Source organism: Gadus macrocephalus, chromosome 10 (assembly GCF_031168955.1).
Source record: "Gadus macrocephalus chromosome 10, ASM3116895v1".
NCBI lineage: Eukaryota > Metazoa > Chordata > Actinopteri > Gadiformes > Gadidae > Gadus > Gadus macrocephalus.
Window position 1 is genome coordinate 20,431,225 of NC_082391.1, and position 13,214 is coordinate 20,444,438.

Here is a 13,214-nt window from a genome sequence, read left to right on the forward strand (position 1 = left end):
ACACGCACACGTACACACACACACACACACACACACACACACACACACACACACACACACACACACACACACACACACACACACACACACACACACGACTGTTACTGACTGCGGTTTAAAGAGTTTCATCACGCATTCCTTACCAATGACAAACACTGGCAAGAATGAAGAACAGAAGATCATTTTCTAAAAAAAACAATGGAAAGTATGATGAAAAAAATACATAGTGGTGACGGCAGTTTACTGGGATGGAAAGAAGAAATTGCATTGAAAAAAAACGGATGTTATGCAATTTATGCATTTAACGTGTCTCTGTGGCAATTTAAACATTTATTGAGTAGACATATTTTGTCAAATCGTGCATTGTTTTGTGAGTCCTTGTAGTGTGTCTGTGTCCCAAGTAGGCCTAACCGATTCCACTGGCCACAATCGAGTAGTCTACACAGGTAGACAAATTTACAGACCTCCTGCCAATCTTTCACGGACTCGTCCTTTTTTCCGAGACATGATCCCTTTAATAAGATTCTTATCCTGTGTCTCTTCGTTTGTGAGTTTTTAAGCTGGAAACGGGCTGCAGTTGTTTTCTTTGTGAAAACACCTGTCTAAACAGCCGCAAAGCCAAGGGCAAGCCTCGCCTGTCAGCGTCTGTGACAGCTCTCGACCAAAAAAAATGTCAGCAGAGACGATCCCAAAGACGTTCACTGAAGCGAAACAATGCATGTGTGTTGGAACGGCTCCAGCTGTGTTGTCTCTCCTCCTCCGCTCGCCGTTAAAGGGAACTCCTTTAACGGAATCCTCGACAGCCAGACGAAGACATTAAACAACAGCTAAACTGTTAAAAGGTACAAATTATATGACGTATTAAACCCCGCCCCGAAAAATATAAGGGATTCTTTTTATTCCGTTATCTCATCGCATTTATCTTTTGGTGTGCACGTGTTCAAAAGACGAAACAACAAAAAAGAAAACACAAAAAATGGTTAAACTGGAAACCATAGAACCTCTTCAAAGTTTCGGGAGGGCAACAAAAGCCTGAGCCATTTAAGTGATTCATAAATACAGCTTACAACCATTTATAAAAAGAAATATTGTATCATCTGTCCGGAGTGGGCTTAGGGCTCGTCCCGGTGAAGATTTAGGGAACAAAGGCCAGGTGCCTCATTAGCTTGAGGAGACTTAGCTTAGCTTCTATACAGGTGGGATCTCAGGTGCGCTGGTCAAGTTTCAGTTCTAATGCTTGGATTTCAACACAGGTATCCTTAATCTACTGATGTCCTCATAGGTTATAGCCCCGATTCCATCAGTCCCAGCTCATCCGAAAGAGCTCCAGGGCCTACCTTGGTCGGTTTAAGCAGAGTGAAAAATGGCCATGAAATCCAGGCCTGTGCACATTGTACTGAATGCTCGGGACAGCGACACACCTAACAAAGGCTGAGTGATGACAGCATCTGCACGCATTCAAATATGTTTTTTTTTTGCTCCAAACTGAATGAATACACCCTACCGGTCTTAATTCCCCAACAAATCATTTTATAAACTGGTTGGTTAAGTTCATAACTTCCAATGTCAAGTCACTTCAGCACTGTATTAACAAGCCATACACATTGCGTTTGATTCCATAGGTGATTTTATTTACAAAGATCAGCATATTCAATAAAATGTAATTTAACAACCCAATTTAAAGTGTACATTTGTGATTTTCTTTCTCTTATCGTTTCACCTTTAGTTCGCATGATTATGATTTGAAAAGGAGCAGACCTCCGTGAAGAAGTGGTAACGAGAGAGCGCAGCTACTCACCGAATGAGAGGGAGAGAAAGATCTGTCACAGAACAATACCAAGAAAGAACAAGCTACAGTACAAATTTGGTATAACAACATAAAATAAAGGCAGACACCATTAAACCACGTAACCAGAAGTAGGCTTTCTTTTATATTGTTTACAGTACAGCGTATATCCTCTAGTCTTTCATTAGCATTGCTTAAAAAAGTCATAGCATCGATGCAAACTCCTCTGATCCCCAACAAATCATTTTATCTTTTAGCTGCTCAACTGAGTCACTTTGACTTTAATCAGCAAAACACAAATATATCTGTTTTGAAATGAAAGGAACACTATGAATATAAATAATCTGAAAGTTATTGATCATTTTAGGATGATCACTGATTACAATATAAGATGTAAATCTGAGGAACCATAAATGCACAAGAACGTATTGTCTTGTAGTTTTTTTTAAATAAAGGATTTCATTTTTTGTCATCTAAAAGTCACAAAATTAACACTTCTCTTTTAAGTAACACCAACACCACAGCACTGCTAAGGCAAGCCGCTATTGGCAAATATAAAAAACTAAACTTAAGTTCACTCTACTTCTGTTCATATCACATATTTATCTTCCTTTGAATATAGCAGCCCCATGGACGTAGAAGCCACTGGTTTAACATACAAACACAAGTACACACTCGTCCTTGAACACAGCTGGTAAATGCAACCCCAACCCATCCCCTCTTTGTATGTGTATCAGATAGTCCGACCTTTATCTGGGATCCAGCCGTCCTACGACGTTATAGCAGGAGGAGACGGTACAGAGCGTTGGTCGGAAACCAGGACCTGCAAGGGGCTGAGATACGCCTTGTGTGTTGCTTCATTACTGAGATATTACACCATAGTAAACTCATTTGAAACAGTGGATGAAGCTTTCAGAAGGGGATTTTAACATGTGTATTCCTTCATTGGCCAGACTTCATGGTGTTGATTTGAAACCAAATTTTTGTTTTACAGTTAACTACTGCTGGCCGAGTTGGAGATCAGCAATGACATGCTTACAGCTCCCCGCCTCCAGCAACATGATTGGTCGAAATAGATATGAAGCGAAAGAAAGACATTAATTCATTCATTAAATTCCTGTTCACCAAGGTCTTAGCTCGTCTACCATCAGACTTAATATCTAAAGTCTAATAGCAGGCAAGAATAAATATGAGTGAAGGCCTTATCATTTAGACAGAACTTTCTTCGACTTAGATTAATATCTAAAGTCTGATTTGTGAGATTAGCCCGATCTGAACACCCCAACTGGAGGCAATAGCAGAAGTTTTAGCCGATAGCATTTGTGATACACTGTAGTTTTAAAACACAATGATGAGCTGAAAACCCAACACGCATGAAGGAACAACGTATGTTTATCGAAGATTTTGAAAGCATAGTGGACGCTCCCGTCTTCATCTGCAGAAAACCAGGTTTTCTCTGCAGTAAGATACAGTCAAACAGTCGCACAACGAAACACAAGTTGGCATGAGTTTGTTCGACAATGGAACCGGTTCGATGGTAAGATATTATTGGCTGTGATTAAAGAAAAATAAACACTAAAAACACATTGTGACTTTTAACTGGGGAACACAAGAGGACTCAGTTATAATTTACAAAAGAAAATCTAGATTTCATACATGCAGAACTGGGATTCAGTTGCTTCTTCTCACTTACAAATACAAATAACACAGCAAGGCCAACTTAACAGGAATCCAATTGGTCATGTGACCACCAAACCCCCTGCCTGAAACAATGAATACTGACTTCCCCATCGAATCGTGAGCATGAGTGAAATTGTGTGTGTATGCGTGTGTGTGTTTGTGTTTGGGTGTGTGCGTGTCCTTAAGGGTAGACATGGGGAGATGGGGGTAAGGGGATGGGGGGAGGGGAGGAGGGGGGGGGGGTGATCCAGAGTGGGCTTGAATCATTGGACCACGCACATGGAGCTTCGCTGGGGGTTGGCGGCCCGGGCCACGGAATCCTGACTGTAGTTCACGATGTCTGCCTTCACCACACGCTGCAGGCAAACACATAAACAACACAAGTTAAGAGGTAGAGCCTGAGTGGATGAGCAGGGGGGGGTCCTCGACAGACATGGACCTTAGGAGCCCGAGCTAACCCTAACCCTAACCCGAAACGATTCAGCCATCCATGGATTTTGTCCTAACGTGACCGACCGTCTGGGCGCCAGCACTCTGGGTCAGCCAGGGGGTAGTTGGAGCTCAAACCTCTACTCCCTCTAGCCTCACCAGTGCCACAAAGGATGGTGGTTTACAGACAATAAACATGGAACAGAGAGGGGATAATGGTCAAGAAGGTTGAATATTAAGGCACGGCAAGGCAACTTTATTTGTATAGCACTTTTCATACACAAGCCAGACTCAAAGTGCTGCACATATAAATATTGTCATACAATAAAATAATAGATAAGTAAAAGAAAAACTATTCAAAGAAATTAGTAAAATAGAAAGTTAAAAAGGCCTTTTAGTAATAAAATAGAAAATAAAGGCAGAGTTAAAAAAGTTTTTATAAAGTGCAATGTATTTAATATTTAGCAGAAAGCTAAAGCAAACATAAAAAGCATCAGTCTTGTTTTAAAGGTGCTCAGAGTTGGGGCAAGTCTTAACTCCACACGGAGTTTATTCCAGCTATTTGTTGCATAGTAACTAAATCCGGCTTTCCCATGTTTCGTGTTTACTCTGGGGATAATTAACAGATTGGTCTCAGAAGATCTTAGTGGTCTAGAAGGCTTATGTAGTGGAAGCATATCAGTTAAATGTTTTGGGCCTAAACCATGTAGGGATTTATAGGTTAGCAACATGATTTTAAAATCAATTCTCTGACCCACAGGAAGCCAATGTAACGATTTAAGAATTGGTGTAATATGTTCAAATATTTTGGTCTTAGTTAGAACTCTAGCAGGAGCATTCTGAACAAGCTGAAGCTTCCTTCGAGTTTGTTTTGGGAGTAAAATAAATGTAAATCACCTGTAAGGAGACCATTGCAGTAACCAAGCTTATTAGTGATAAAGGCATGTACAGGTTTTTGTAAGTCTTCGGTGGACATGAGCCCTCTAAGTCTTGCTACATTGTAAGGTGATAATATGCAGATTTTGTAACTGATTTGATGTGACTGTTGAAATGTAAATCTGAATCCATGATAACCCCTAGATTTCTGGCTTTGATTGAGGTTTTCAGGGACAGAGAGTGAAGGTGTTGGGTTACTTTAAGCCTTTCCGTTTTAGAACCAAATACAATTATCTCTCATGTCCTCATTTAGTTGAAGGAAATTTCGGCACATCCAGTCTTTCACTTGCTCAATGCACTGTCACAGCAGATCTATGGGCCGATAGTCATTTGGTGATAGCGATACATAGATTTGCGTGTCATCAGCATAGCAATGATGGTCAATATTGTTATTTTGCATGATTTGCCCTAGTTGGAGCATGTAGATGTTGAATAAAGAGGGTCCTGAGATCGAACCTTGTGGGACTCCACATGTCACGTTGGTTGATTCCGATACAAAGTCGCCAATGGAAACAAAGTAGTTCCTATTTAGTAGGTAGGACCTAAACCGACTTCTAACTGAGGCCCTGGCTTTCGACCCCCAAGACCCCTAATGATTCATGAACATTGCATCTCATCTCTAATCTAAAAGTCCAACTGGGGTGACTAGAGGAACTGTTTACTACTCGGGTCGTCTACCACGACTGCCGCAAGACAACACATACTTTGGCCTACTGAATGGAGCATATTGTGCTCCGCTGAGCGGTGTCTTGGCTAATGGGTCCTTCGTCCTGCGGGTAGTTCACCAGCTCAGCCTTCACGATCATCTGAGCGTGGGGTCACCCAGTCAGAGTGGGCCAGGGGGGGTACGAAGAGGAGAGAGTGTTTGTAGAAGGATAACAAGACAGACGGCGGTAGGAAGGTGCAAGGACAGTGCCACGGCGGGAGGAGGACGAGGAGGAGGAGGAGGAAGAAAAATGAGAAGACCGGGGCAAGGCAGGGTTAGGACAATAAAACAATATTAAAACAGATGACTCAATAGAACAGAAGCAAATTCAATTAATTAAAATGCAGATGGAAAAATAAAATTTATAATTAAAATGTAAACTTGATGATGTATCATAAGATGTGAACATTAAACAACAGATACACAAACACATGCAAATGCATTCACACACTCACAAACATAAACATATGAGGTCTCCATACTGGCTTAGAGAGGGGTTAGGACCAGACAACATAGCTGGGGACCAGCGGCTGGCTGGCTGGCTGGCTGATTTACGAGCTGTCGAAGCCTGGTGTCTGAGCCACTGAGTGATCCGCAACCTGGCTATCTGATCCTCTAGACAGGGGACCATGATGGAGCGGGCTCCCCGGAAGATAGGATCTTGTCCGGGGTCGTGACCCCCGTGTTTAAGCCCTTTAAACCTGACAATCGGTCGACGCGGCTTTCGCTGGTGAACACATCTCGTGCGCAGTCGACGACTCTTTTATCTTTGCCGACATCCGTTAAAACTAGGCCCCGATTTCATTCCCTGACCAAAAGGCCGGTGACTGGACGAAGCCTACACCACACTTGAAGCTACTTTGGGCTGGTCCACCAAAAGATGACCATTCCGTCCCTGACCAATGTTTTGTATCTTCAGCAGATTGACACACATAAGCAATTCTGCATTTGTATCACATTTGTATAACGATATCGAGACGATCTCAGACAACAGCCTATGTTTTTGTGTGTGTGTCTTCGTACTGGCATTGGCACAGACCGTCTAACTGACAGTAAATTTAAGCCAAGCACTTAAACCCAGCAGAGCCCCCCAGTATTATCCTAGATTTAAGCACTTGGCTTTATTGAGGCAGCTATCAAGGAGGTGACGGAGAGGAACAGAGTCAAACGCCTTCATTAACCCACGCTGGCTCCGGCTGGGTCAGCAGCACTGGCAGTAGAGGGAGGTTGGGGGCTTGAGAATGTATCCAGCCTTGCCCTCGCAGGGTTGTGGGAGGGGTGGGCAGGGGGTCCTGACCCCTCAACCTCCAGCTCAGGCTCATCAGCCGGTGCCCAGCCAGCCTGGCTCCAAGCGGTCGTATCAGGGGAAGGATTAATGCTTCTGGAGGGAGGGGGGGGGGTCCATGGCCTGCCACCAAGGGGCAACACAGCCTGATGCTGCGAGACCACCCCCGCACCACCCGTTCGGACCCGTGCCGGTCGAAGGGAGATAAAGACTATAAATCAGAGGGGCGAAACCTAACCTCCTCACCCTAAAAACAGAGCGCGTACCTCTGACCTCCACGGCTCCACGCACTAACGTGGTCAGCGTGGGGCTGTGTACAGATGGGTCCCGTCAGTGGCAGGTAGGCCGTCACAGGAGTCCGGCATAACAAGGCCGTGTTTACTCTGCGGAAGGCCCTCTACAGCGTACGGCGACCCCCGCTGACCCCGCGTGGCCGACTCCCCTCCGCGCAGAGCCTGGCTCGATGGCGGCTCCCGCGTTCAGACGCTATTGATGTCCCCCCCCCCCCCACCGCCGATGCTACTGGGGGAGTGGGCCGAGGTTGTAAGGCCACAATTGAGAAAAGATGGAGAAATGATACAACTGGAATTGCTTTTGTTTTTCCCACCCAGGGAGAGAAGAGGGTGTTTGTCTAATGGCTTAGGAGTCGGCTACATACACAACTTCCTGGAAGTCAAGAAAAGGAGACAGAGGGGTGATTCTTTCCCCCCTGGTCTGAAGCGTTGTTGGCTTCCTTTGAGGAAATCAAATTCATTTATTTAGTTTTCTGGTCCCCCATGACACCTTATTTTCTGCTTCATACACTCAAAGAAGGTTATTTGTCCCTCCTGAACCACAACTATTTTCCACCAGGATGCTTTGGAACTCCCTGCCGTTTGGAGACCCTCGTTGTTGTCAAACCTCATTCAAACAAAAGCCCTGTGAAACCCCCAAGACCGTGATTATGACAGCTATTTAAAGAAAACATGGACTGGGAGAGAGTCAGTGAGCGGGTGTGAAAAAGACAAGAGGGAGAGAGGGTCAAGGGGGAAACTAGAGGGTGCGGAACAAAGAGAGAGAGGGGGAAACGGACACCGTCGTGGCCCACCTGGGATTGCTCCATCTCAGCCTTGTTGAGCTTCACTCCCAGGATCTCAGCGGCCACTCGCTGGAAACAGAGGAACACCTGACGGGGGGGGGGGGGGGGGGGGGGAGCGACAGGAGATCAGCAGATACACACATCCCTGTGTAGACACACACTCTTTCATCAACGCGTCTGACAAGACGAGCGCTTTTTGGCCGGCTCTTACCGAGTCCCCCGTCTTGGCCGATACGAACTGACTGATGAGGCCGTTCTCTTGGCAGAAGCGCTGGTGTTTGTCCGACTTCACCGTCCTCATGTGCTCCAGGTCGACTGTGGCGGAGCAGAACAGAACACGGCTTTGAGCAACACAGCGTTGTGAGGCAAAAAGGACACACACAGGGAGAATCTTCTCAGGGCAATGCTGGCCTGATTGCCCGTTGCGTTCACACATCTTATTCACAATAGGGTACCCACAATAGGACTTCTATTCTCCTAAATAAATCCGGATTTATTCGATTTCTGCATCCTCTATGGCCAGTCCGGAAAAAGAAAAGGTCATATACCAAAGGCCCAGCGTTCTGTGAGTGACAATAAGGCCTTGATGAGACACATTCCACTGCAGCCGGGCTCACACCTTCGGGCTCAGCCCTGGAGCCTGAAGGCACCTCCACAACACCAGCTGCTGCAGACCCAGCAGCGGCCCAGCTGTGGTAAGAGAGCTCCTGCACAATACGAGGAGGAGCCCAGGAGCCCCGGCTGAATGACACATTAGAAAATATAAACGGGCCTTCAAGGTGAACACATGGCCGACTCCCCCGATACATCGGCTCTCCGTCACGTCCGGGCTGATTTACTGCCGGGGCACAATGGTCGAGGCGGCTTTGCTTACTCGCCCCATTGTGCCCCCCCCACCTCCCCCCCCCCCCCCACCGCTCATTGGAACGCTGTGCGGTGACACCAGGGAGTCTTGCCTTCCTCTCTCTCTCTCCCCCCCCCCCCCCCCCCCCGGCCCCCATAGGGACAGGGGTCAGGCCCAGGTCGATGGGGGGAGGTCACCCAGGGGTCTCGTCACTGAAAGCAATAGCTTCTCCCCTTTGTGTGTGTGTGTGTGTGTGTGTGTGTGTGTGTGTGTGTGTGTGTGTGTGTGTGTGTGTGTGTGTGTGTGTGTGTCGATGGCCTGCCACGCCCGGTATCTGGTGCGAAGGTGTCTGTGTGAGCCGGAGGAGATGCAGGCTACTGTACGGTGTTGTGTTTCTCCCCCCCCCCCCCCCCCCCCTTCACCTTGCCTCCCCTCCCCCCACCCCCCCCCCTTCACCTTGCCTCCCCTCCCCCCACCCCCCCCCCCCCTTCACCTTGCCTCCCCTCCCTCCCTCCCTCCAGAGCTTTTGCTCTTTGTGTGAGGTTTTATTCAAGCTGTCAGAGCCCCTAGCCTGTTCCCATGCTTCTCAGAGTCTGTGTGTGTGTGTGTGTGTGTGTGTGTGTGTGTGTGTGTACACACATGAGGGAAAATAAGGGAAGGAGGGGGGAGGGGCAGACACACAGCGAAAGACAGAAATGTAAACATCGCCGTACTCCAGTATTATTACTATCCAAGTAAGTTGTATTACCTATAAAGTGAATAAAGACAAAAAAAACAAAACAGGAATATATATGAAAAAAATAAAAAAGCTTGACTCATTTCAGAAAGAGGAATAATGACTAACCCCCCCCCCCCCCCCCCCCAAATTGACTTATAAACACAGACCTTTCTGGTCAAGGACGGGACGCACTCACGCAGAGACGCAGGGCGTCCAGAGCAGACAGTGGCGTCTCTGCCCGTGCATAAACAGAGCTGTCCGGCGGGCGTCAGAGGGTTATTAATCCCAGTCATTAAGTGTGGAGGTACCCGGCATGCTACCAGAGGTAAACACCTCTAATCCTTTGGATCCTGCACACTTGGGAGGGGTTATCCATCAAGGGTGACGCTCAAGATTAGCAAACGCTAACAAGCCGCCCCTGGGCCCGCGGGAAGCGTTACTGTAGAGTAGAGGGGCGGGGGCGCTCTCAGGAGAGTCGGGGAGCGGCTCACGGGGGTGGCACGGCCGATCGCGTCGAGTACCGAGCACAACATGCTAACGCCCAATCTACACCCATCTGTATTGTTGTTACACATACGTTTCAGGCGTGTGTTGTGAATTATTCAGCCATGGTGGATGGAATCGCAGAGAAAAGTCCCCATGACGTCCATCTTGTGTCCTGGTTTCGTTGCATACGTAATATAGGAGATCTGTTTGGTTTAGTGGTTCAGATGTTTGACTTCAAGACCTGGGTTCAAACCCAGATACACTCAGTCCACATATAGTCACACATAAGTAAGATGTCCAATACCTACCTGTACCTTAACTTAAAATATCCACTGCAAAAGCGCTTTTGTAAAAGCGCAACAAAAGAGTGTAAAAAGCGCTAAATAACTTAAAGTAAATGGATGTAAAAAAAAAAAAAAACAGGGTGCTGCAGGCATAAACAGACTTGAACTGTTAGTGTTTTTCCATGGATTAAGAACAACTACTTAGAGTAAAAGATAGGTAGATAGGCCCTGCTCTCACGCCAGCGTACCCCGGCAGCATGTGGCATCTGTCTGTGTAAACGGAACGCAAACTGGCTAATCCCACAGTTTTAGCGCATCGCTCCATTTTTCTCCCTAATGTACCCTGTTCCTCACTTATCAGGTCGAAACCATCTCGCCGGGATGATCTGGTTTCCCTCCGTTTCTGTCAAACTGTACGGCTCCTAGGAAGTGACTGCAAAAAACACGAAATAAACTGTTTAGGCCACCGAGTGCCGGCGAGATAGCCGAGAGGATCATCACTCGTGGTGAGCGATGGCCCTCCCTCATGCCGGTCACCAAAAGTGTTTATTTAAAGGGGTCGGGCCCCACCATCACTGGGGTGCGTTTTAAGACAACTGCCTGGGGGATTAATATCTATTGGAGCCGGGCGATCGGGCCCCAGACGTGAGGCGACTCGCTAATTTGTTTAAAATGTTGAATAACTCCGGGATCTCTCTGCGGTGGTGCAGACGGCGTGGCGGCCAGAGGAACCGCGATCCTAATCAAATGTTTATAAGAGTACACTAACACAAAACCTATACAAAATCCAGCAGTGCGAGCGGACAGAGAAGACCTTCTACCAAACCGGTGAATCACACCACTTATTAACCACCAAACATACACGTCAATGTATTGTGTTTTAACGCTGCTATAAAATCCCTTGCACTGCTTTTACACACAGTTTATTGAGCGAGAATAGATTTTTAAGCTGGATGCAATAGTGTTAGGCGAGGGGGAGGGGGAGGGGGGGGGGCTGGGTGGGTGGGAGGTCGCAGTGGATAGTGTTGGACGAGGGCCTCCATGGGGTCAAGTCGTAGCCCAGTGAAAGTTATAGGTTAGCCTATTAGGGCTCCCTGCCGTGATCCTATTACAGGACACTTTATAGCTTCAGAATGACTTCATGCCTTTAACATGCAAGTTGCTCAATGTCAAACAGTGGTCCATCTGAAGCCTGGAGGTGCCTGGAAATTGATGTTGGATAAACGGAAATTATTAAATTGATGAACTATAATTAACTACGGAGAATTCCCCTTCCCTCATATCAGGCCCGGCTAATTCTAGTGTCATTTTTAGGGTTAACTTTAGGGCTGGGTTTTGCCAGGTACCTCACAATTCAATTAGATTCTTTAGGTCTTCATTAGATTCGAAATCGATTCGAAATCGATTCGAAATCGATTCGATGCGATGCGATATTGATCCAATTGCTTCGATATCGATTCAATAATGCGTGCAGATGACAAAAATACCTAAATATTATTTTGAATTAACCATTTCATAATGAATTAACCATTTCATTGTGCTTTAACTAGCAAAAGGGGAATACACCATTGTATAGTATTGTTCCTGAGCTAATAAAAGTAATAATCATAACATGGACAAATGTAAAAGGGCATGTATATTTAGGCATACTCGCTTTTAGATTACAATGACTGAGTCCTTTTTTTCTTTTTATGGAAATAATCGAATTCAAAAAATCTGAATCGAAATTTAAATCGAGAACAAATAAATTGCAGTGCATTGATGAATCGATATTATTATCCAGCCCTAGTTAACTTCCTCAACCTAAATGTTGTGAATCTAAGGTGTCTATCTCAAAGGATTATGAAGAACAGCTTGGGTGCATTGAACTTGATTACATTAACAAAAAGGAAACTAAGCAAATGAATGCAATGTAAACCTAAATCCCATCTCTTCTAAACTTGCCAATGACTTGTGTCTACTTGCAACAGGTTAAAGGCCAATTTCCACTGGAATCGGCACGGAAGCGGCACGGCAGCGAATCGCTCGCCGAAAATAATAGAAACCATTCAAGTGAACGTAGGCTATTCCACTGGATACGGCACCGGCACGGCACCGTCCCCAAACCGGCACTTCGTTTACGATACTTGTCTCTTCTATTTCTGAAAGTTGCCGGTTCGCTGCCGTGTCTCAGAACACGACTACAGCCAGTTAGTAGTCGTGTTCTATATATTCATGCGCAAAGGCAAATCAGTTTGCCTTTGCGCATGAATATTCATGAGCTCACATCGATCCCTATGCAATTCACAGGGTATTTATATATTATACAGTCTATCTATCATGGTATGGTATGGTATCAATAGCTAATCAGTGGCAAAGAAGAAATGAAAGTCTGCGTCGATGCCTCGCAAGTCCAGTGTCGCGAGTGGACGTTGCCATGACATCTAGAAATCATAGGTCTACCGTATTTAATGGGTTATGTCATGTATGGTTGACTATAAGGTAGGCCTATGTATATATATATATATATATTATAATGTATATTATAATATATATGGTTTCAATATAACTCGTGAATAATATTGTATGAATACTTATAATTATTCACGTCTTGAGCCATCTGTCGGAACGTGTCCGTGCCGCTTCCAGTGGGGATTGCAGTACGGAACACAGCCGCTTCGCTGCCGTGGCGCTTCCGTGCCGATTCCGGTGGAAATTGGCCTTAAGCGCCGCCGAAATTCGAATCCATCCCAGCACAACGCAAATAAAACAGAACCTCAACAAATACCGGTTTGAATTATTATTTTGATCGGTGAACCGTTTAAAGACTTTATTGAACTTTTAAGCATGACAGGTGCCAGTAAAAGTAACACAACCGAGCTACCTAAATTATTTGATTCTCCAGAAGGTAGCGTTTAGCATCCAGCTGCTTTACATGGTACGGAAAGAGCCCATAAAAGTGTGAGTGTTCTGGTATAAAAGATGGCTTTACACTTTTAACAA

General features: G+C 45.7%; 1 protein-coding gene across 1 annotated transcript in view; it reads right to left on the reverse strand.

Moving 5' to 3' along the window:
* Window positions 1-1,609: 1,609 nt before the first annotated feature.
* The window catches only part of rab28 (RAB28, member RAS oncogene family), a 22,668-nt gene continuing 11,063 nt past the window's right edge, over window positions 1,610-13,214 (reverse strand). Inside the window, exons 5-8 of the mRNA XM_060063798.1 lie at window positions 8,520-8,590; window positions 8,112-8,369; window positions 7,910-7,987; window positions 1,610-3,822 (exon numbers count right to left, since the gene is read on the reverse strand). Of these exons, the coding sequence (XP_059919781.1) occupies window positions 3,730-3,822; window positions 7,910-7,987; window positions 8,112-8,369; window positions 8,520-8,590 (500 nt within the window). The 3' untranslated portion in view covers window positions 1,610-3,729. The remainder of the gene's footprint in view (window positions 3,823-7,909; window positions 7,988-8,111; window positions 8,370-8,519; window positions 8,591-13,214) is intronic.